This window comes from Amia ocellicauda, chromosome 17, assembly GCF_036373705.1.
Source record: "Amia ocellicauda isolate fAmiCal2 chromosome 17, fAmiCal2.hap1, whole genome shotgun sequence".
Taxonomy (NCBI): domain Eukaryota; kingdom Metazoa; phylum Chordata; class Actinopteri; order Amiiformes; family Amiidae; genus Amia; species Amia ocellicauda.
The window spans coordinates 14043325-14066671 of NC_089866.1; the positions used below are offsets into that span (position 1 = coordinate 14043325).

Genomic DNA, 23347 nt, shown 5'->3' on the forward strand with positions numbered 1-23347 from the left:
TATTTCTTAGTGCCTTACAGGTTATATTATACATTAACTTGAGCTACACTAGTCAGTCTTCCATACTTTATATCAATCTCTGGTATCTAAAATAATGCATGCAGAGAACGCAAGAACTGGTCTTAACAAAGTGTATACAGGTACCCTTTGTGTAACTGTAATTCCACTGCTTTCAATGACTGTAGCAAGTGTGGTTAAAAGTTGATTGTCTTCAGATAGCCTATCTATATATTTATTTTCCATTTCGGCCATGCCTGACAGACTGAAAAGATCAAATAAGTTGACTGTGAACCACTGCACAATGTGCGATCCTAAAGCCAGATCTCTGCCATGTGATTTTGATATATATCTTGACATACACCGTCAGCCATAACATGACCACTGAAGGTGAAGTGAATATGATAATCTTGTTATCATGGCACCTGTCAGTGGGTGGGATATATTAGGCAGCAAGTGAACATTTTGTCCTCAAAGTTGATGTGTTAGAAGCAGGAAAAATGGGCAAGCGTAAGGATCTGAGCGACTTGGACAAGGGCCAAATTGTGATGGCTAGACGACTGGGTCAGAGCATCTCCAAAACTGCAGCTCTTGTGGGGTGTTCCCGGTCTGCAGTGGTCAGTACCTATCAAAAGTGGTCCAGGAAGGAAAAGCGGTGAACCGGCGACAGGGTCATGGGCGGCCAAGGCTCATTGATGCACGTGGGGAGCGAAAGCTGGCCCGTGAGGTCCGATCCAAGAGACGAGCTACTGTTGCTCAAATTGCTGAAAAAGTGAATGCTGGTTCAGATAGAAAGGTGTCAGAACACACAGTGCATCTCAGTTTGTCGCGTATGGGGCTGCGTAGCCACAGACCAGTCAGGGTGCCCATGCTGAGTCCTGTCCACTGCCGAAAGCGCCTACAATGGGCATGTGAGCATCAGAACTGGACCACGGAGCAATGGAAGAAGGTGGCCTGGTCTGATGAATCACGAGTTCAAGGTGTTGACTTGGCCTCCAAATTCCCCAGATCTCAGTCCAATCAAGCATCTGTGGGATGTGCTGGACAAACAAGTCCGATCCATGGAGGCCCCACCTCGCAACTTACAGGACTTAAAGGATCTGCTGCTAACGTCTTGGTGCCAGATACCACAGCACACCTTCAGAGGTCTAGTGGAGTCCATGCCTCGACGGGTCAGGGCTGTTTTGGTGGCAAAAGGGGGACCTACACAATATTAGGCAGGTGGTCATAATGTTATGGCTGATTGGTGTATATGCATTGAACATGATATATCCATTTTGCTGTATGACATATTTACTTGCCTTATAAAACATACATTTTTTATAAGACATATTTATTATGCCATATCTAATACCTGTTTTACCATATGATATATCCATTTTGATATGCAATATATTGTAGCATTTCAGGCTTTTTGCCACTAGATTCACCACTGACAAAAACAACACATAGTAAGAGAAAGTCGCGGTTCCTGTAACAGGTTTATTTCTCAGGCAGCTTTTTAAGGAGTAGCACTGAACTTGGTCTCTCTCTAAACTACTTCTCCCCAGTGGGAACTGGGGCACCCCAATATATCTCCTTGACCCCTGTGACTGGCTCCCCCAACCATGGTTCACCTTCAACCCCCAGAAAATACAATAATTCCTCTTCATAATCAGATCCCCAAACAATCTGCATCACCCCACAACACACAACTGACAGACAACACACACAACACACTGCAGTCTCAAGAATCAGTAGTTTTGTACATTGAAGTATTTTTCCATAGGCTCGGAGGCCACTACAATTTAACCACAAACACTTTTCCATCCCCAGCTGGTGAAAGATACAGAAGTTCTGGCAAAATATCATGTGTTATAATGTTCCATTAATTAGTTGCTTTTCCTCTAAATTATACAATTTATATTTTCTTCTGTACATGGAATTTACTATATATTTTAATTAGAGTGGGCTCAAATATGAGGAGAAATTGAGTTTAAATGTAATATATAGTAAATCCAACAAACTTTCCTCTAACTTGGCTGAACTCTGAATTATATGTTGAGTGAACTTGTATATTAAAGTCTCCATCCAACTTAAGGCTGAACAAGACCTTCTGCTATTAATGCACGTATATCTCCAATCAATACCATCTCAGTACATGGATTGATTGTAGTAAATCATTGATTTTGATATTTACTTATTCCACAAATTCAACTGTTTTTCCCTGTTGTCACCAGGACACTGACCCCAAGGAGAGCTACACCAAAGGCATCAAAGTTGGCACCATCGAGGATGATGTAGCCCGCTCCAACTAATTTCCAACAGTCACAAGTGTCGACATCGTGTTAGAAGATGCTGTGGTATTTTAAGATGTCTGTGATTGCTTATTCCATTTGCTCTGCTGCTTGGCCTTCTCTACACTCTGAACATTGATTTCCCAAAATAAATGAAATATGCTTTTGAGGTGATTCATGGTCTTGATGGACATTGGCTCTCGGTGCACTGCTAGGGTGAAGTCAAAACCAAGCTCTTGCTGTGAGGATAACCTCCACCCACAGAAGCCTTAATATCTCATAAATTACAAGTGAGACAAAGTTTTAGTTAATTGAGTTTTCTTCATATCAAGAACTCTGAGAACTGTAGTGGATATAATGCAGTACAGGTTGTGTTGCAAACAAAATAAAAATGTATAGGCTGTACAGAATCACTTGGATGTGCAAACCAAGTATTTCAGTTTACATAAGGTCTGACAAACATCATGTTGGGTATGACAAGATTTTGGTTTGTGTTCCAAAGAACATTTCTACTTATTTTGGGTTGTAAATAGGATATACAGTTCTTCTTGGATGTGCAAACAACATGTTTAATTTAAAGTATGGTGTGACAAACATCTTTTTTTTCTGGGTATGAAAGATTATCAGAGCACAGTAGGTGCAATACATGTTTGTTGTGTATATATGGAAGAGGATGTTCAGCCTTCACCTTACATCCTTTCGGCAGATTTTTCTATTTGTAGAAAATAAGTTTTATTTTCAGAAATATGTTATTTAGAGACAGTTTGATATGCAAATAAAATATTTACAAGTGTTCAAAACACACTTATCAAGTCCTGTTTCTAATTATCTTAGAAAACACCCTACCTTCCTTTCTTCCCCTTTTTGAGGTAATCTCTCATCTGACATAACATGATTGAATGCATTAGTAAACATGTTTTGACCTGTCCACTGTAAGATCAGTCATTTCAAGGAATGGGGGAAGACAGATATTTTGTAATTCATGCATGTAAGGGTTAATGCACAGGCTACAGTATTCTCTTTTGAATAGCATTTTTTGGCTGGTAAGCCACTAATGTTTGTATGAAACTCAAGTGCATGAAATGTTTGTTGTAATTCAAACACTGTTTAAATAAACATTTTATTGGTAGTGAACAAGAAAGTCTTTTGTCCTTAATGGAATGAAGTGAGAAGATACAGTATGTTGAATAAAATTTTAGAAGTTGCATCAACTCATAACATTAAGTCAACTAGCTGCACCGCCTTTCTAAGTAAACTTTTTTGTACAAGTTCTATTCACACATACTTAAAATCAATGCAATGTTTAAACTGAAGTGCATGTAACAAAGATACACAAGTGTCCATGGCATTTGTTGAGACAAAAAAAAAAGTGTTGAGACAACCCAGGAATTCAAGTCCTGCTAATATAAACTTTTAAGTCCTTGCGATGTTTAATCTTAAGATAATTCAACTTAGAAATGTAATTAGTCAAAGCAATAGAAATACCATTTGCTGGGCAAGAAATCTTGAGTTGAAAGAAATCAGAAATTCTAGTTTGTTGAACATTGTGCCCAAAAGTTGAGTTTACATAGAAAAGCTGTGCAGCTGGTTGCCTTAAGATTTTAAGTTTACTCAACTTCACATTTTTTACAGTGTACTAAACTAAGCAGCCCACACCTGAAGTTCAGGAGCAGATGACAATATAAAAATTGTAGTTATATAGAATAAACTATACTTAATTTAGTAAGATCCCTCAAGAAGTGAAGTCTTTACTCTGTAGCATTTATTATGTGTAACAGCTTCACAGAAAATGCTCCAGATCATGTGTGAATTACAGCTTTGTATTGAAAATGCAGTTAGAAATAAATCTGGAAATAAATATCACCATTTCTCTGTTGTTTCAATGTCAAGAAATTCACTGCCCCACTTCCATACACTGACAAACACACATTTCAATAAGGACTGTTTTATAGAGTTCAGAAAAAAGGACAAAGATTAAGGTCAAGCTCACACAATACAGTAAGTAACAATGCACTGTTCTGTAGCAGCTCACACATTAAACGTATTTTTGATTGATGTGTACAATTTTAATACCTATTGTACAATCCTAACTTTAGGTAATTGAACATAGTCCTGTATTTGTGTCATAAAATGTAATTAAAAATATAATTGCAAGCTGAAAAGTAAAAGGAGCTTGGGGCTATACTGCTTTATTATTATTATTATTATTATTATTATTATTATTATTATTATTATTATTATTATTATTATTAGTGTTGCCATTTTCTCCTACATTATCACTCTCAACACTGCACAATCTCGGGGAAGCAGGAGTGTCTTTCTGCGCCTGCGTAAATCCCCAGCTTTCCTTTCCGCAGCGCGCATGCGCCTTGTCGTTTCCTGGATTCCTTGACAGTTCCGAACACACCGGAGTGAATTCGTGTCGACTGCCCAGAGTCCGCGAATTCAGATCCGCTTCAGTTTCCGCAATTGAAGTCACTTACCGAAAACAATATTGTTTTATTAATCCCAGCCTGAAGTCTTGGCCATACAGGTAAGTTAGATGGTAAACATAAAAGGCCCATCGGGAGACCGGCTTGCTCCACCTGTGCTATGCTGCCTTCAGTCAGCAGGGTGCGGGCTCCCATTCATGGGAAAAGTCGGTGTTTGGATATTGGGACGGTGAAGGGAGAGGCCTTATGTAGCAGTTTTTTTTTTTCTTATACACGTATCTCTATTTCGTTATAACTGTATCGTAATTATTTTAGAAGCTTTATTTGAAACGTAATATTTTAATGTGTTATGCGTTGAACCGGTTCGGACACCAGCAAAGTTAGCAGCACATCCTCCTTCCCCAGCCGGCTAGGATCCCATGATAACATTGGTATTTTGAATGAAAGTGCTTTGATAGATTTGCACACACAAGATACAATCGGCACTATATATTTCTATATACATATAGATACAGGCATACATATATAACGCATAATGTATTTTCAAGGGAAAATCAAAGCACTTTCATTAAAAATACACACACATATAAATAGATATGGGTGACACTGAACATGATTATCATTTTCTTGGGTGGGGTAGATTTTTTTTTTTTTTTAAGTGTTACGTGTATGGGCGTATAATCTAATTGCTGCATATAATCAAGTTATGTAGCGTATTTTTAGTGCCAGTAAATATTTAAATTTTGACTGATGCTAATCCACGATCCGCAGTGAAACTTGGTCCATGTCCAACAAGCTAAGAGATTCTGTTCCTGGTCTTCCTGATTGTACCCATGATATGCTTTTACTATGTATCTTGCATAACTTGTTTCCTCTCAGTTTTGGCTTGTATTTTGTGACGAAATATATTGCTTTCATTAACAGTGAGGTATTTAAAGAAACAAAGGAAAGAGCAAGGTAAAATCCTATGGCATATCATCTAATGTAAATGAGATGTTCCACTTCAATAGGACACTGGCTGGTGCCTGGAAAATAAATTACTCATGCCTGCTTCTGTAAATATTACTTTAACTTATGTTTTATTCCTTGACAAGGCCATATTCATTAACTACAAGTGCTCTGTATATTTGTATGAATATGTTTTTGGTATGCATTTCGAAATTGACCATGAATCTTGTTTTTATGTCCTCAGACATTAGTTGATCTGACTAAAGGAATTCCTTAGATCAGAATGTCTCTCCATCAGTTTCTTCTGGAACCCATCACCTGCCATGCGTGGAACAGGGACAGAACCCGTAAGATACTCTTCTCCTCCTTTCTGTAATGAAAGATTTGAATATGTACCTGATAGCGTATGCTGTTATTGCTGCTACCTTGGTTGTTTTTTCTTATCTCCTGTGGTGTGAACTTACATTTGCATGTGTTTTGTTTTTTCACAGGTGTTGCAAATATGTTTTACACTGAATTGTATTATTCTGTTTTGTTCCTTCTTACACAGAGATCGCTATAAGTCCCAATAACCATGAAGTCCATATCTACAAAAAGAGTGGCAACCAGTGGGTGAAAACCCATGAATTGAAGGAGCATAATGGACACATCACAGGTATGGCTTCATCTGTAATTGCTTTGTTATTGATCAGTCATTTCATTTCATTTGACAGATCTCACATTTCCCCCCCAGGAGCAAAAAATTGTGCAATTCATATTCATCTAATGTTTTTCAACTAAAATAATATCCATTACGTATTTTTTCATTCTGTGCAGGCATTGATTGGGCCCCCAAAAGTGATCGTATTGTGACTTGTGGTTCAGACCGTAATGCCTATGTTTGGAGCCAGAAAGATGGCATTTGGAAACCAACTTTGGTCATTCTGAGGATTAACCGTGCCGCCACGTTTGTCAAATGGTCTCCCCTGGAGAATAAGTTTGCAGTGGGTAGTGGAGCTCGTCTGATCTCAGTTTGCTACTTTGAGTCTGAAAATGATTGGTAAGTAAGGTTCATTGAGTATTGGGTGAAGAGATGAAATGCTGCCAATTTTATTAGCTTTGTGTTTTAGCATATACATTAATATGCTGCCATATTAAGCTATATCTTTGATTATAACCACCTGAATATGTACCTTTTAAGAACTGACAGGTCAGCTGTCAAGAGTAGGGAGTTCTCTTTTGTTCATATTAATCTGTAATATATAGGCCTATATATATATATATATATATATATATATATATATATATAAAAAAAAAAACATTAAATAGGAGTATTGGTGTTGGTGTTGCTAATTTGTCATTTGTTATAAGCAGTTAAGCTACAGTGCTTTGGTGGATATCAATTAAAAAAAATATATCAAGAATGATCAAAAACATTATTTTTCTTTCTCATTTTATAATTACAAAGGTACAATACACATTTTAAACCCCTTTTCTGATGGAAATACACTTAAAGTTTAAGTGTATGCATGAATTTAAAATAGATTTATATTCTAATGTTTATTTAAGTTTTGCATAACTGAGAGTTTCTCAATTACTTTTACTTGTATAGTGTAAAAAAATTAGGGTTAAGAGTATAGTGGGAAATTCTGTCCATTTAAGGGTGAATGCTTTTATTTTATGTATTTTATTGTTTTTAATTTAGGTGGGTTAGTAAACACATCAAGAAACCCATTCGTTCCACAGTCTTGAGTTTAGACTGGCATCCAAACAATGTGCTCCTGGCCGCTGGGTCTTGTGACTTCAAATGCAGGTAAGAGCAACTGATTATAGGATTATAGAAGTAACCAACTGGAAAATCATTTTATTATCTTCCATCTTCAAAACGCAAAACTACATTTCTTGCTGAGAAACATAATCTAAAATAAGGATATTTAGTGCCATGTATTTTAAAGAAGGTTAATAACTTGCTAAATTAGATACTTCCCTTTCCCCAGAGTGTTTTCTGCCTACATCAAGGAAGTGGATGAAAAACCAGCACCCACTCCCTGGGGCTCCAAGATGCCCTTTGGTCAGGTGATGGCCGAGTTTGGGGGCGCTGGCAGTGGAGGATGGGTTCACAGCGTTTGTTTCTCTGTCAGTGGGAATCGTTTAGCCTGGGTTAGCCATGACAGCACGGTGTCTATGGTAGATGCTTCCAAAAGCATGATGTAAGTAGGCTAAATAAATAGAATTGAATTTAACCACATTTGCATGAATGAATAAACTGAGTTTTATTTAAAATATATATTTAAATTGTAAGATGCTGTACAAGTGATTGAGGTACCAATTTCAGAAACAAAATGGATCTGTATTTGTCTGATTGCTCATAATTTACACAGAGGTCAATAAAGATAGTCTTAATAAGCAATTGTTTTATGTTTATAAAATCATATTCTGTTACAATTGTAGGCTTGCTCAGCTGAAGACGGAATTCCTTCCTCTGCTGAGCGTTGTCTTTGTCTCGGAGAGCAGTGTTGTGGCAGCGGTAAGAGATCATGGAGTGAAGCAACATAAATGTTCTCGATCAAAGCTGAGATTGTTAATTTTATTAGACTAAATAATTGTATAAAACAGTGATTTGGGGTAAAGATATGTTTACACAATTTGATCATTACAAATATTCCTCTCAAATTCTGACGTTACAACATAGAGGTTTTCATAATTCAGTCTAATAATACACGTACTTACAACCTTGCAGTTTTTAGAAATGAAGATAGGTTCCCCAAAGATACGTCAACTTACTGGAAACTATTAATTGTGTTAATGGCAAGTTACAGAAATAATGTGTACGAACAAATTCATGATCTTTGTTCTTCTCCGTCCTAAAGAAAAGTACCATTTAAAATGTGTTGTAGGGTCATGATTGCTGCCCGATGCTGTTTAACTGCGATGATCATGGGAGCCTGAGCTTCATGTCTAAGTTGGACATCCCCAAGCAGAGCATCCAGCGCAACATCTCCGCCATGGAGCGCTTCCGCAACATGGACAAGAGGGCCACAACTGAGGACCGCAACACCTCGCTGGAGACACTGCACCAAAACAGTATCACGTGAGTCTGGAAAGCTTTCAGTGTGTGTGTATATGGCACTGCTTAATGGTAATGTTTCTTAGAACTTCTCCCTGTTTTTATGTTTTTTCATTCATAATTTGTGCCTTTCTTGGTGGAATTCATTTTGATCAGGCTTATTTTAAAGTAAAATGGGAAAGAGAAAAAATCTGAGAATCTACAATTGTCTGAGTAATTATTATTTCTTCACAGCCAAGTGTCTATCTATGAAGGAGACAAAAGAGATTGTCGTAAATTCTGCACTACAGGAATTGATGGAGCAATGACCATATGGGATTTTAAGGTATCTGCGATTCATTTGATATAATTTTAAGCTTTGTCTGTTTTTTTCTTGTATTGTATGTTTTAATAGCAGATGTACACAATTTTAGTCTAAAGGTGTAATCTGACAAAATGCCCTAAACGTCACATTGAGATATAATATTCCTTTAATGCAGTGGTTTTCAGTCCTACTGTCTGTCTTGTTTTTGGTTTAGTGGAGCTTTGATACTTAATTGAACTAATCACTTGCTCAGAATTCAAGTGCCTTATAATTTTTCATTTACCCAACTGTTTAAAATTAAGTAAAAGCCCAGATTAGGCAAATTATTTCAGTTAAGGCTATATATAGGTTTAGTAATTTAGAGTTTAGCTGGAACAAAAAGCAAGATAGTAGGTCTTCTGTACCAGGGTTGAGAAGCACTGATTTAATGTGTAGTAAACTAGTAAATTACATTACCAAAAGTTGCTTTTCATTTTCATATAATTCTATAAAGTTTTGTTGTGATTTTGTCTGGGTGTGCCAAGAAATCAAAATGCCAACCTTCTGGTAATCGTGTCATCTTTAACGGTGTGATTCCATTTCTCCCCAGACTCTAGAGTCCACTATCCAAGGCCTGCGGATCATGTAAAGGAAATCACAGTTAACTAGCGTGACACCGCACACAAGCAATGCGGCCTGAAGACTAACAAGCGTTTCTGAAAACACTTCCAAAAGTTCAGTTAAAAGCACTGAAAGATAAAAAGAACTGATATTTGACATAATTACTGCTTATTTAAAGAGGAACAAATGGTAAAGGGTTTGGAACCTTAGGTTTTTACTTAGCTGTGATTTTCTTGATTCCATACCAAAGCTGCTGCCCCAGCAGTGTGTTAGTGGGTCATTGGAGCTCCTCCAAAGGAATTGTAGAACAGTAAATTAAAAGGGCAAGTTTATGTAAATGATCTGCTAGAAATAAAAGAAATACACTACACACCCTGCATCGTCTATTATTCTTCCTGTTTCTGTTAATACTATTTTATAATGTGTCAGGTTATGTTGATTCATTATGGTCAGCCTCGTGAACATTTAATGTCCCCTAATGGAGAGAATATTAACTCTTAAGAGCTCAGTGTGACAGGTCACATGGGATAATACTTTTTATTTTATTTTATTTTTTACTATCTTGGGCATTCATATTTTATAATTGTATTATTTAGAATTAAGGCCACTAGGCAAAATAGGGTTGTAATTACATTTATGAAGTAAACTCAGTAAATTCATAAAATTAACTTCATTGCATTTGTGTTTAAATCACATTATTGTTTATCAGTCATTTGTTGACTATATTAAACTTCTGTTAAAATTACCCAATATTTGTTGTAAATTATTTATTACAAACATGTAGATCAAAAGTGGTACCATAAACCATACATGTATAATATAAATGTAAATGTCTAATTTACTTACCAGTAGTAAAGGTATTACAAGAGTTCTTTTTTAGTTTTTCAATTTTCAAACTTATGATGGTTTGTTTTCTGGGGGGGAATAAGACTTTGGGAAATGACTGAAAATTGTATTTCTTTGGCTGGTAAAACAAGTCTATTTTATCAATATTCATTTTTTAGTTTCCGTTTTGGAAATGACCTTATCCTGTTTAAAGTTCCAGCAGAGCTCCACTTTCCTCGTGCAGTCGCTCCCTCGAGTCAGAACAAAAACAACTTTGGGCTCAAAGACATTCACTGGTGAAAACTGATTGTATCTGTGTGTAGAAATCTTTGAAGGTCTTAAAATTACTTTATTTGCACAATAACATGATACTTTGAGCTATGAAAAAATTATCCTTTATATGGTTATGATTTTTTTCTCCTGGATATTTCTTTCACTTAATTTCAAAGCATAGCGGTGTAGATTTAATTTAATGTATTGTACTTTGAAAAATGTAAATGCACTAAATGCTAGTTTACTTTGCCCTGTTAAAGTTTTATTGGATTTTATTGGATTAAGAAAAAAGAAGTTGCATTTATGCACACAATTTTGTAGCCAAGTCAGTGCAGATTACATCAGCATTAGTGAAATACTTGCTAATTGTCATTTTACAGAAGCTACTGCTGCTAGATTTGGACATAAATCCTCTATAATGAAGTTAATACAAAAGTATGGATGCAATGAAACCCATTTCAGTTTAGATTTTGTGCCAAATTATTAGGATTTGGTGAACAGAACCCAAATCTTACACGTCGTCACGTGCATATGCATGGATAAAACCAATGAAAGCTCTAATGCTGATATCTGTAGAAGACAGATTTGAGGAAAATGCTACTGCTATGCTAGTTGGTGCCTTGCCTTGGTATCTGGAGTGTTGATCCCAGATATAAAGTTACATTTTTGGCAAACAACACACAACAATTTCAGGCAAAGTTACTTGTGTAAGAGGCAGAATAGCTGTAATTTCTGCTAATTCAATGGATTTAAATACTGAATCTACTGCTTTGCAAACGAGACCCTGTTCAGGAATATTGTACAGTTGGGATGAACTGTTTCGCAGTGCCACACAAGAGTCTAAGATGAATGCCTTATATCTCAAACTCTCCTTTACCAAACAGGATCCAGTGCAGTGGTGTATGTCTCCCCGCCCCCCCCCCCCACACACACATCTGGCCCAGGTGAGAGACTATGCAGCACATTCGTTCACATTTTCGGTGCAGAATCACAACTAATGCAGATAGCCTTGTGTTCCTCTAAGCAAAAGCACATTTGATAACATAAAGACAAGCAGTAATAACAGGCTACATGTTTTGACTGTGAAATATGTTGGAAAGACATAGTTGTCTTGCTGTGAGGTACAGTTTTCACCTTTATTTTCAAAATAATAGTCTCATATTTATCATAGCATGCAGACAAATGGCCTGAATAGGGAGCTTTACAGAAATCAAAACATACCTAATTTAAGGATAATTGAGTACATATGGATATTAGTATTATTTTATTTTGCATCTTTAAAATGATAAATGGACAAACTTAGTTTTCCTGTTGGTTTAATTGTGAAACACTTTAATTATGACAGTGTTGACAAAGTACTGTTATAAGTGTTTTGTTTTTAAAAAAATATATAGTTTAACTGATTATTTTCAATGTCTTGTAGGGCTTGGTATTTTGCAAAATTTTATGTTGTTTTGTATTCAACTGAAACCTAAAAAATCGATGCATCCCTATCCAGAAGTGTAATTAAATTTATATTTAATAAAAATTCAACATTATTCAGTTATTAGGACTGTATGTATCGACAAACTTATTTGGAAATTGAAAGTGGAAATGGTTAGAAATATTTTTTGTTACTAGTTGTTAGTCTTTTAGATGTTTTGTTTTTTATGGTTTAAAACGTCAGCATTAACAGTTTTTGAGGATAGCCCCACCCATATGCTTTTAGATTTTGATATTAATTTTTTCTTTTAGGGTCTCAAAACAGGGTTTACTTCACCCCCAGAACATGAGCTAGATCAGTCAATTTTAACATCAAAGGGTCTAAATGAATTCTACAGATGCTGAGCGAGAGCCACATATTTGCTGACAAAAAGGTATGCGCAGCTAAACTATGGGTCCTGCTTGCAAGCTGAAAACCGCCCACACAAGGAAGTGGTTAGATTTCTCAGGCAGGAAAAGGGAAGTATAACAGTTTTTAGAGAAATTCGTTTTCTTTAGCTCATTCAGAGCAAACCAGCGTTCATGTTGACTGCTCAGAGTCCATGAACTGAAGCTATTTCAACTTTTATTTTATTTTAACTTTATCTGAAGTTCAAGAGGTAAGACAAATTACTTTTATTTTAGTTTGTAATCTTGTGTTCAGTCTCATCCACATCCACAAATGCTTTAGTGTTTTACTATTGGTTTAACATACTCTTGTAGTTTCTGGAGTCTTTTACTGATTGATACAATTCCAGCCCCCCCAAGATATTCTGATCCTGCTTATTTTTTTATAAAAAGATGTGAATCTCTAGAGAAAAAGTTGATTTAGTTTATTTAGAGCATCTAATTTGCTACATCAGTGTGGTCAGTATAAGCTTTCTCTCAAACTGAAAGTTTTTAAGCATGAGCCTGGAGTAGGTTATAGTAATAAGAAACACTGAAGTGAGACTACTGCTGCCTGCAAAAATTGAAATTGTAACAATAAATATTGAAACCAGATTGGGGCACTGAACTAAAAGAAACATGATAAATTCAGGAATTCACCCATTTTATTATGAGATATATATTTATTTATGTACTGCAACCTGCAATGTGTTGATGATTTGAGAACATCAAATGTTTCCTGTTGACATGTCACATTCCAGTCTGGCCTGGGTTTAATTATCATGAGAGCCCAGTTACAGTTACAGTCTAATTAGTAGGGGAATGCAGTCTTAAAGTTGCTTACTTTCTACATTAAGTCTCTTCTATAAAACTTAAAATGTTGAGAAACAAGTCGTACATTTACAACTTCCCCTTTTGAAGCTGAGCGTAGGAGTGTCTGAAAGAAAGCTCTGTTAAAAGTTGCCATAACTAAAACAACATCTATTTTACAGTACCATTCTTTATTTAGCAGCACTACATGATCACCATATATCATGAAAAATATGTACATACTATTAGGTAAAACAATTCTATAGACTCAGAACAAAACTGTATTAATTTGTATATGATTTTGGGATGGAAAAAGCATTCAAACCATTCACATTTTCCCAGATTATTTTAAATTACTGTATTGTCAATGACTCAAGTGTCTTTTCTTGTTGGGAGAAATTAAAATGCATTAATCAGAACTGACATAAGCTGAATGTGTAAATTCAATAAATGTAACAATCCTTTAAACAGAATAATTAGCTAATGCACATAGTATGCTGTTCTTTTTGTCAGCAACATATGTGCTTTATATATGGTGTTAATTTAAAAAATACTAATTCAAGCTCTATTGTATTACAGTGTGATAAGCAATGTCTTACCACAGTTTTCTGTTGGAACCAATCAGCTGTCATGCATGGAATAAGGACAGGACTCGTGAGTATTTCTGTTTAAATTGTGTTTTTATGAGTTTGTGAAAGTGCAAAAGATAATTGCAATTCTGTGTCCTACATTCCAAAATCTGTTCTCTCATACATCAGGTCTACAGTTCTGAAGTTAAATATAGTCTCTGGCTGACAGCCAACTAGTTTGAGGTATTTCCTTTGGAAAAGCGAGAAAAAAATGTGTCTTTTTTAATGTACTTTCCTAGAATTCCTTATGTTACTGGTTCACTTGTTTAGAACATTAACAGCTGGTCTTACAGACCTCGATGTTGGTCGTCCAAGACCAGTATTAATCTGTGAAGCCAGCCCAACAAGCACATTTTCTGAGTAATGTTCTGAGTTCTGTTTTGGAGATACTGACTTACTTTTCAAAATCTTCCCTGAAGTAAGCTTTTCTTAACTGCAGTATAGTGGACTTCAAGTTCTGTTGTAAAACAAGAATTGCACTGAGAAAGTTCAGAATTATTGAACTGTCTCTGTAAATATTCTACCAGTTCTGATATCACTTTCTTCCACTTCCTACTTTCTTTTTCCTCTTTTCAACTGAAGTTGAGGCTTAAAATGTACTTTTTAATGTTTGAAATCCACTGGGTGCAGGTGGTGTTCTCTAAACTCTTATCTTTCCTCTACAATGCTCAGTTACTGAAGTGTATTGCAAAGATGTTTCAGATTTTTTGTTCTGGTTCTCTCGCAGTAGTTTTTAAATAAGAATCAGCCCAAGCTCTTAAAAGTGTCTATACCTTAGCATGCTTGTGCTTATTTCAGGCTGCTTCAACACTATCTAGTATTTATCATCTGAGTTTATAATTAATAATAAACAAAATTAAATGTCAGCAGTCCTAAAAGTCTGCAGCCTTCCATTAATAATCAAAATAAATACCCTTTAAATTAGTAAGTAAGAATACACACTAATATCTTCATTAATTTGCTGCTAGTATAAAATGACCAAGTAGATCAGCAATTGTTCTAAAAATAAATAAACTATATATAAATGCAGCATACATACAATTTAGTCTGTTTTGCGGCTATTTGGCCTTCTCATATTTTCAGTCTGATGAGAGGAGCAGCAGTGACTAATTCCACCCAGCTTCCTGTTTTACCATGAATGGTGCGTTGTTGATGATTGGATGTGACTCAAACAGACCACAGAGCGAGAGAGAAAAGCCCGACTCGGCAATGAACTGCTGCCTGTCTGTGTTTCAGCAATGGAAATAATACAGCTCCTATGAAAAAAGGAGGAACTTGAGTTAAAAATTAACCATTTTGAAGGCTATTCAACATTGTATAGATTGGTGTGCATTTGTCAACAATCTGAAAGAAACACAGGCACAGCCGTGATATTTTATCAAAACTAAATGGTGGTTTTGTTTCATGCAAATTGGTTTCCTTTTTATGAGAGCACTCCCAGCAAGTTATTTCAAAAGATATGCAGTTTATACTCTATTCTGAAGACAGAGCAATGTAGCCTATATTAAAGAGCCTTCAGTTTTTATGAACAATGTAACAAAGTCATTGTATTTTTGTATCTATTATATACATACATACATATGTGTTACAGAATCAGAACTTTAAATGCCTACACATCAAATATGATTTTGAGACCATGGGGTTTTCTAATTTTACTTAATTTTCACAAATTCTCATAATATGTATGGTTTCATAGGGCAGTTAATCTAATTTTTACCATTTAAATAAAGTGAAGCATAATTTGGAAGCATCTATAAAGAAAGTGGGGAACCAGAGATAATGTTTTATAACCTTGTGACTTTCTGTTATTCTAGATCATGGGTTTTCAAACCGGTCCTGGAGTACCCCCTGCCCTGCTGGTTGTTGTTCCAACCTAGGTCTTAATTACTTAATTAATTGGTATATTGCTTTGTTGGGTCAATTAAGGATTCAATTAAGCAATCAAAGCCCCAGTTGGAACAAAAACCAGCAGGGCAGGGGGTACTCCAGGACCGGTTTGAAAACCACTGTTCTAGATAAAAGTCAGACACTAATACAGTATTAATACCTTTTCAATAAATATTTTTATTTAGAAATTGCATTGTGCCCCAACAACCATGATGTGATTATCTACAAGAAGGATGGGGCCAAGTGGAACAAGATCCATGTGCTGAAGGAACACAATGGACAAGTGACTGGTGTGAATACTCTCCTTTTCTTTTTCTTCTTTATTTACTAGGTGGCAGAATTTATTGGAAATGACCCATAAGAGTTGTCAGTATCAGTCTTCATTACCAGGATTAGAAACCTCTAATAGGGAACTCTAGGCCTTGAATGTTTAATAAAGTTACAGAACCTGTACAAAAATCTGCAGTTGATGCCAATAATAAAAATGAAATTAATTAAAAGAAATACTTTCTTCTGTTTTAATCCTTGTTAAAAAATGAAAATTACAATAGTTGTACAGGAAGAAAGAAAATAAAACTTCATCCATTGATTAATATACTATTAATGGTATCCAGTTTTAAAATAGTACCCAAAACATTACTTAAATTAACGACCTGATAGAGTATTAAAGGCGGAAGGAACAACATAAGAGCCTATGATTGTCAGAGACAGTAATTAGAATGGCTTAATCTTGGTGATAGGGGCTCTATCCCTCTGATCACAAAGTGAGGGATGTTTTCCTGTGTTTCATTAAAGGCATCGACTGGGCTCCTGAGAGCAATCGCATTGTGACCTGCGGCACCGACCGCAACGCCTATGTATGGACCCTTAAGGGCGAGGTATGGAAGCCCACCTTGGTCATCCTAAGGATCAACCGGGCTGCCCGCTGTGTCAAGTGGTCCCCCAAGGAAAACAAGTTTGCTGTGGGCAGCGGCTCCCGACTTATTTCTGTCTGCTACTTTGAGCAGGAGAATGACTGGTGAGAATTGTTACAGAAGGAGGCGATCACTGAATATGAGGCAGTAGTGTGGACTAGTGGAAAATGTTCTAGTCTGCTCAGCAGTCTGTGGATCTATAAAAGTCTGAATCAGCATTCTTCAGTAAATAATTTATTGTCAGGACAAGTGCTGTGATGTGCATAAAAGCAGACTGGAAAGGCTCTTACAGATTGTTATACGTTAAAAGACTATAGGTAACTAGCCAATAAAGCTTTTTATCTCCTAGGATATATTTGTTATAAAATAGATTGAGTGTGGTTAACTGGCCACATAACTGTTAAAATGCTCTTCGGCTAAAATCAGATTCATTTTTGCCTGCCCTATATTCTCTGTAGGCTTCAAATCTATTATTTCCATCTGCTGCTCAATCTGTGCTAAGCCCAGAATCCATATTTTATGGAAGCATATTGCATTACCATTAATTAACTGCAAACTAGGCCAGCACCTCTCATACTGTTTGCCTTCAACTGACAGAAGAGAGAATCATATTTGTAACCAAGATTAATGTGATAATTTGGCCAGTCAGTAGCCATCTGCTACAGAGAGTGTCTCCATCAAGCCAAACGAGAGGTTCAGTAGTCATATTTTAAAGTGAATTACATCATCTCCTTAAACAACATTCTTCCAAACAAAGTAATATGTTTGATAATTGTTTCTTGTGGGTTTCTAATAGGTATGCATTTTTCAAATCATTGCAGCACCTAAATCATAAAGGGCCGAAGCACAGCGTTTGTCAAATTGTGTTTAATCATACATGTTGAATTAGTGCATTATAATCCCTATGTCCTCAGATATTATATATTATATATATAATATTATATATTAATGCATAGTCTGAGATTTCTTTACTAGGCTGACACATTTAAATATCTGTAACTAGTTTGGTTTCAAATAGATATTTTGTATTATGGAACTGAAAAGTTTAGCAGTAGGGTAGTGAAATGAATCTGATATGAGACATGGAGATACCTTTAACTAATCTGTTTCTTTTGATATATTGATATATACAGTGAGGGAAAAGATCCCCTGCTGATTTTGTACCTTTGCCGACTGACAAAGAAATGATCAGTCTATAATTTTAATGGTAGGTGTATTTTAACAGTGAGAGACAGAATAACAACAACAAAATCCAGAAAAACGCATTTAAAAAAAAATTATAAATTGATTTGCATGTTAATGAGGGAAATAAGTATTTGACCCCTTCGACTTAGTACTTGGTGGCAAAACCCTTGTTGGCAATCACAGAGGTCAGACGTTTCTTGGAGTTGGCCACCAGGTTTGCACACATCTCAGGAGGGATTTTGTCCCACTCCTCTTTGCAGATCCTCTCCAAGTCATTAAGGTTTCGAGGCTGACGTTTGGCAACTCGAACCTTCAGCTCCCTCCACAGATTTTCTATGGGATTAAGGTCTGGAGACTGGCTAGGCCACTCCAGGACCTTAATGTGCTTCTTCTTGAGCCACTCCTTTGTTGCCTTGGCTGTGTGTTTTGGGTCATTGTCATGCTGGAATACCCATCCACGACCCATTTTCAATGCCCTGGCTGAGGGAAGGAGGTTCTCACCCAAGATTTGACGGTACATGGCCCCGTCCATCGTCCCTTTGATGCGGTGCAGTTGTCCTGTCCCCTTAGCAGAAAAACACCCCCAAAGCATAATGTTTCCACCTCCATGTTTGACGGTGGGGATGGTGTTCTTGGGGTCATTCCTCCTCCTCCAAACACGGCGAGTTGAGTTGATGCCAAAGAGCTCGATTTTGGTCTCATCTGACCACAACACTTTCACCCAGTTCTCCTCTGAATCATTCAGATGTTCACTGGCAAACTTCAGACGGGCCTGTACATGTGCTTTCTTGAGCAGGGGGACCTTGCGGGCGCTGCAGGATTTCAGTCCTTCACGGCGTAGTGTGTTACCAATTGTTTTCTAGGTGACTATGGTCCCAGCTGCCTTGAGATCATTAACAAGATCCTCCCATGTAGTTCTGGGCTGATTCCTCACCGTTCTCATGATCATTGAAACTCCACGAGGTGAGATCTTGCACGGAGCCCCAGACCGAGGGAGACTGACAGTTATTTTGTGTTTCTTCCATTTGCGAATAATCGCACCAACCATTGTCACCTTCTCACCAAGCTGCTTGGCGATGGTCTTGTAGCCCATTCCAGCCTTGTGTAGGTCTACAATCTTGTCCCTGACATCCTTGGACAGCTCTTTGGTCTTGGTTTATAAAAGACACCTGGGAGCCAGAAATCTTGCTGATTGATAGGGGATCAAATACTTATTTCCCTCATTAACATGCAAATCAATGTATAACTTTTTTGAAATGAGTTTTTCTGGATTTTTTTGTTGTTATTCTGTCTCTCACTGTTAAAATACACCTACCATTAAAATTATAGACTGATCATTTCTTTGGCAGTGGGCAAACGTACAAAATCAGCAGGGGATCAAATACTTTTTTCCCTCACTGTAAGTGCTTAATAAGTGATTATTCAATTCACCATTTGTGTCATGCTAAACCATAAATTACACAAAACCAACAGCACAACTGCAAAGCAAATGACTATTAGTGATTTAAATAAGTGTGCCACTTGGAAATGTAATGTGAAATTCAGTTTTTAGTTTTTTAGTTTTTTTTTCTGTTTTTCTTTGTTTTTTGCATAATTAGGTGGGTTTGCAAACACATCAAGAAGCCGATTCGCTCCACTGTCCTGAGCTTGGATTGGCATCACAACAATGTTCTGCTGGCAGCTGGCTCTTGTGACTTCAAGTGCAGGTAAAGGCATCCAGCAGCATTCTGGGAATTCAGCTGATGTTCTACACATAGCTGTACATCTTTGCACAGCATTTGACAGGATTTCTTGAGCAATTTGTCAGAGTTGAAATAAGTTAGTTTCTATTTACTCGACTACCATGACAGCTACTTGCAGTATTCATGCCAAGTTATAAATCATTGGAACCAGCACCAGGCTTTTATAATTGTATGTACAGGTCTGTTGTGGTTTCAAAACACAGCAGCACAATATTCTGCCACTAACAAGTCTTACAAGACGTACATATTAAAAACAACTTATTAGGTGTTTAGTACTATCACATCCTCTTATTAAAGAAACTGGGTTTAGATATTCCAGTGTTATTGATCCTAGAGAGCAGCATGCCTTCCTTTTGTGACTAATTATCACTTTGATCTTGACTTAGCCTAAGCCTAAGGTCAAAATGATGACCTACACGCAAATCACAGATTGTAAACATATACCCTATGAGGTTTGTTTTACTGTAAGAGGCCACTTTCTACTGCTTACAAATAAAACCTCAACAGGGTATACTTTTGTACTTTGCAGGTTCATGTTTATGATTGGTCTAGGCCTAATCAGAAATTTAGTTAAATTAAGAAATCGAGAGCCTCATCTTAAATGAAAACCAGAAGGACCTGTCACCCCCCAGGACCAAGGTTGCAGACCTCTAAGATACCATTTAAAGTTTTGACCATTCAAATATTTTTGACTCCTACTCTTCTCAGGGTTTTTTCGGCCTACATCAAAGAAGTTGAGGAGAAGCCATCTCCAACTCCCTGGGGCTCCAAGATGCCATTTGGGGAATTGATGTTCGAGTCAAGCGGCAGCTCCGGTTGGGTTCACAGTGTGTGCTTCTCCAGCAGCGGGAGTCGTGTGGCCTGGACCAGCCATGACAGCACTGTGGCTGTGGCAGACGCTGGTAAAAACACTGTGTGAGTAAAGTACCGTGGAGCATAAACACATCACTGTGGGTACAGCAGAGTGGGGCACACAGCCGGAGGTGGTTTGCTGTTTATTAATACATTTAAACCATTTAAAACTATATGTATAAATTCCAGATAAAAAATAACTCTTCTAAATCCTTCCATTATTTTGTGTCTTCATCAGTATTTCCAGCCTGAGCTCTGAAACGCTTCCTCTTCTGACTGTTATGTTCATCACCGAGAACAGCTTGGTGGCAGCTGTAAGTACAGGACTACTCTTAATCTGTATCAGGTTTCGCATTCTCTGATCCCAGTGATAAAAAATTACAAAAAAGTACATAAATTAACTGTGGAAACTGAATGCTCCACAGCCCGCAAGGACCAGAGCTATTTTAATTGAACACGTGTGTTGTTAAAGCACTAAAAATAATAACTAATGTTACTCTTTCACAATTGGTGACCTATAATAAAACTGCAGCAGTGGGAATTACCTGGACCAGGGTTAGAGATTATTTAAATCTACACAGTAGTGACATGGCATTTTACTTAATTCTAATTTGCTATAGGGCCATGACTGCTTTCCAGCATTGTTTGTTTATGATGAGGGAAAGGGGACCATTACCTTTGGTGGGAAGCTGGACGTGCCCAAGCAGAGTGCCCAGCGTGGGATGACCGCCAGAGAGCGTTTCCAAAACCTGGACAAGAAGGCCACCACTGAGACGAAGGAGGCCATCCTGGAGACCCTGCACAAAAACAGCATCAGGCAAGCACTCTCACCTTCCTATGTCTCGCATCACACATTGTGACATGAACTACATAAGAGTAATTGCAGTAATTCCTAGTGCCCTGAATTTGTATAAAGTAAACCTTCAGGCACAGAGGAGTAGAAAACAAAAACTCCTGCAAGATGACAAACTGTTATGGGGGAAAATATATCTCTGGGGGTTCACAGCTGAAGGCCTATTCCAAATGGTTGCCTTCCCTCCATGACAAAAGCAAAGATCAATATTGAACTTGTATTGTTTGAACCCAAATTAAGGGCCACAGTATCCTGTTGACTTGAATGTTTCTCTCATTAACAGTATTGATTTGTGATTTACAGTCAAATCTCTATTCTGGAAGGGGGCAAGTCCAAATGTGCCAAATTCTGTACCACTGGCATGGATGGAGGACTGGCAATTTGGGATGTAAAGGTGAGACTTGTTGAAATACTGGGTATAATTAGAATGTGACCAAGATTTTATTTGTAACATTTATTTGTGCCCTCTTTCCAGACACATCAAACACATTGATGCACCTTTTTGAAAACACCATGTATAATTATATTCTACAAAGAGGCAGTTTTTCATGTATCATCTCATCACTGAGCACTTTTATAAGACTTCATACTTTGTGTGAAATGAAAAATGAAGATGAAATAAATTAAACTAAAATCCCTTTCCTATTTCAGACGCTGGAATCTGCAATGAAAGATCTGAAGATTGTTTAAGTCTCAGGTGTGATCAACCCATTGCAAAAGCAAGCTAAATAAAATGCACTTGCTACCTATATTATGTCATTGCACAGTGATTTGATTGTCAAATGCTATAGCTACAAGTTAATGTTTTTCAATGTATTTTATGATACTGCAATGGTCATTCACTTTTACTATATCTGTAACATTCATTTTAATACACATTTTGTATGAATTGCAATGTTGTTTTCAATTTTTTTAATGGAAATATGCTGGTCATACGATGCTTTTCAATAAATAAATTAGCTTTGGCTTAAATGAATGTTATAGTATCATTACTGCTATACTTTACATATAAACTTTGTTTTAAAAGCAGTTATTAATTGGCCATAAAGTATCAATATTTATTTTCTGGGATACATACATTATATCATCATTTACATCAGAAATGATTCTTCAGAGAACATTATTTTCCAAGACTAAAATAACACTATTGACGTATTGCTCACTTTCAAGCAGAAAATAGATTTGAAAGTTGAAACTTAAACCTAAAAGAGGTGAACCACGTGCTGTCACTACTGTAGTCTTTTATCAAACTTCAAAGCCCTGTACTATTTAACTCGGTCAGCTGTTGTTCTGCTGGGTATCTTCATAATCTCCTCTGGGTGAAAACCGTTTAATCAGATGCAATACAATGGACACCAAACGAGCACGATGGGTCGAATGGCCTCCTCTCATTTGTAAACTTTCTTATGTTTTTAAAGTTCGTATATGATTTTGAGACTTGGCAATGCTTTGCTACAGTTTTTAGTGAACAACAGGTACTGCCCTTAAAACTGTTTTCACAAATTCTTCTGGTCTGTTTTTGAAAACAAAATCCTAATTCAGGTTTGACTAGGGTTCAACATTAAAGGATTTTATCCAGCTGAGGTTGTACATGTATTCATCCATACAGATTGCTGGACATTATACACCTATACCTGTACACTGCAGATAGCACTTTAGCTGAAATGCATACAAGAATGACCATATTTTTGTTAACACACTCAGCTTTATTTACATAAAAAAACATCTAGTGTGGTATGATTTTGACAGTTCATTCTGTGGAATGTTTGTTTTTTACTTGAATGAACAGGCTTTCATTTTCTTTCACAAGTAGTGCAGTGGAAATAATCTAGACAGTTTATACAGCGCGTTTCCATTAAATTTAAATATACACAAATAAAAATGCAGTGGCAACAAACCTAAAATACCACCTCGGCCACTGACGCC

The 23347-nt window shown here is 36.7% G+C and overlaps 2 protein-coding genes across 2 annotated transcripts; both read left to right on the top strand.

The window, feature by feature from the left end:
* Positions 1-4632: 4632 nt before the first annotated feature.
* On the top strand, positions 4633-9973 carry arpc1a (actin related protein 2/3 complex, subunit 1A). Its single transcript, XM_066689215.1, has 10 exons — positions 4633-4806; positions 5898-6000; positions 6204-6308; positions 6470-6692; positions 7338-7445; positions 7630-7842; positions 8084-8159; positions 8530-8723; positions 8934-9024; positions 9593-9973. The coding sequence occupies exons 2-10, from the start codon at positions 5937-5939 to the stop codon at positions 9629-9631; spliced, it is 1113 nt and encodes a 370-aa protein (XP_066545312.1). The 5' UTR covers positions 4633-4806; positions 5898-5936; the 3' UTR covers positions 9632-9973.
* A 2650-nt stretch (positions 9974-12623) lies between these two features.
* On the top strand, positions 12624-22393 carry arpc1b (actin related protein 2/3 complex, subunit 1B). Its single transcript, XM_066689538.1, has 10 exons — positions 12624-12782; positions 13939-14013; positions 16061-16165; positions 16671-16893; positions 19573-19680; positions 20425-20631; positions 20807-20882; positions 21189-21385; positions 21725-21815; positions 22073-22393. The coding sequence occupies exons 2-10, from the start codon at positions 13950-13952 to the stop codon at positions 22109-22111; spliced, it is 1110 nt and encodes a 369-aa protein (XP_066545635.1). The 5' UTR covers positions 12624-12782; positions 13939-13949; the 3' UTR covers positions 22112-22393.
* Positions 22394-23347: the final 954 nt, after the last annotated feature.

What these genes read in the sequence shown, in the direction of transcription:
- arpc1a (XM_066689215.1), top strand. Translation starts at nt 5,937, where the DNA reads ATGTCTCTCCATCAGTTTCTTCTGGAACCCATCACCTGCCATGCGTGG. An exon ending in TCTTGTGACTTCAAATGCAG is followed by an intron (nt 7,446 to 7,629) that starts GTAAGAGCAACT and finishes CCCTTTCCCCAG; the next exon opens with AGTGTTTTCTGCCTACATCA. An exon ending in AGAGCAGTGTTGTGGCAGCG is followed by an intron (nt 8,160 to 8,529) that starts GTAAGAGATCAT and finishes AATGTGTTGTAG; the next exon opens with GGTCATGATTGCTGCCCGAT.
- arpc1b (XM_066689538.1), top strand. Translation starts at nt 13,950, where the DNA reads ATGTCTTACCACAGTTTTCTGTTGGAACCAATCAGCTGTCATGCATGG. An exon ending in ACACAATGGACAAGTGACTG is followed by an intron (nt 16,166 to 16,670) that starts GTGTGAATACTC and finishes GTTTCATTAAAG; the next exon opens with GCATCGACTGGGCTCCTGAG. An exon ending in GACGCTGGTAAAAACACTGT is followed by an intron (nt 20,632 to 20,806) that starts GTGAGTAAAGTA and finishes TGTCTTCATCAG; the next exon opens with TATTTCCAGCCTGAGCTCTG.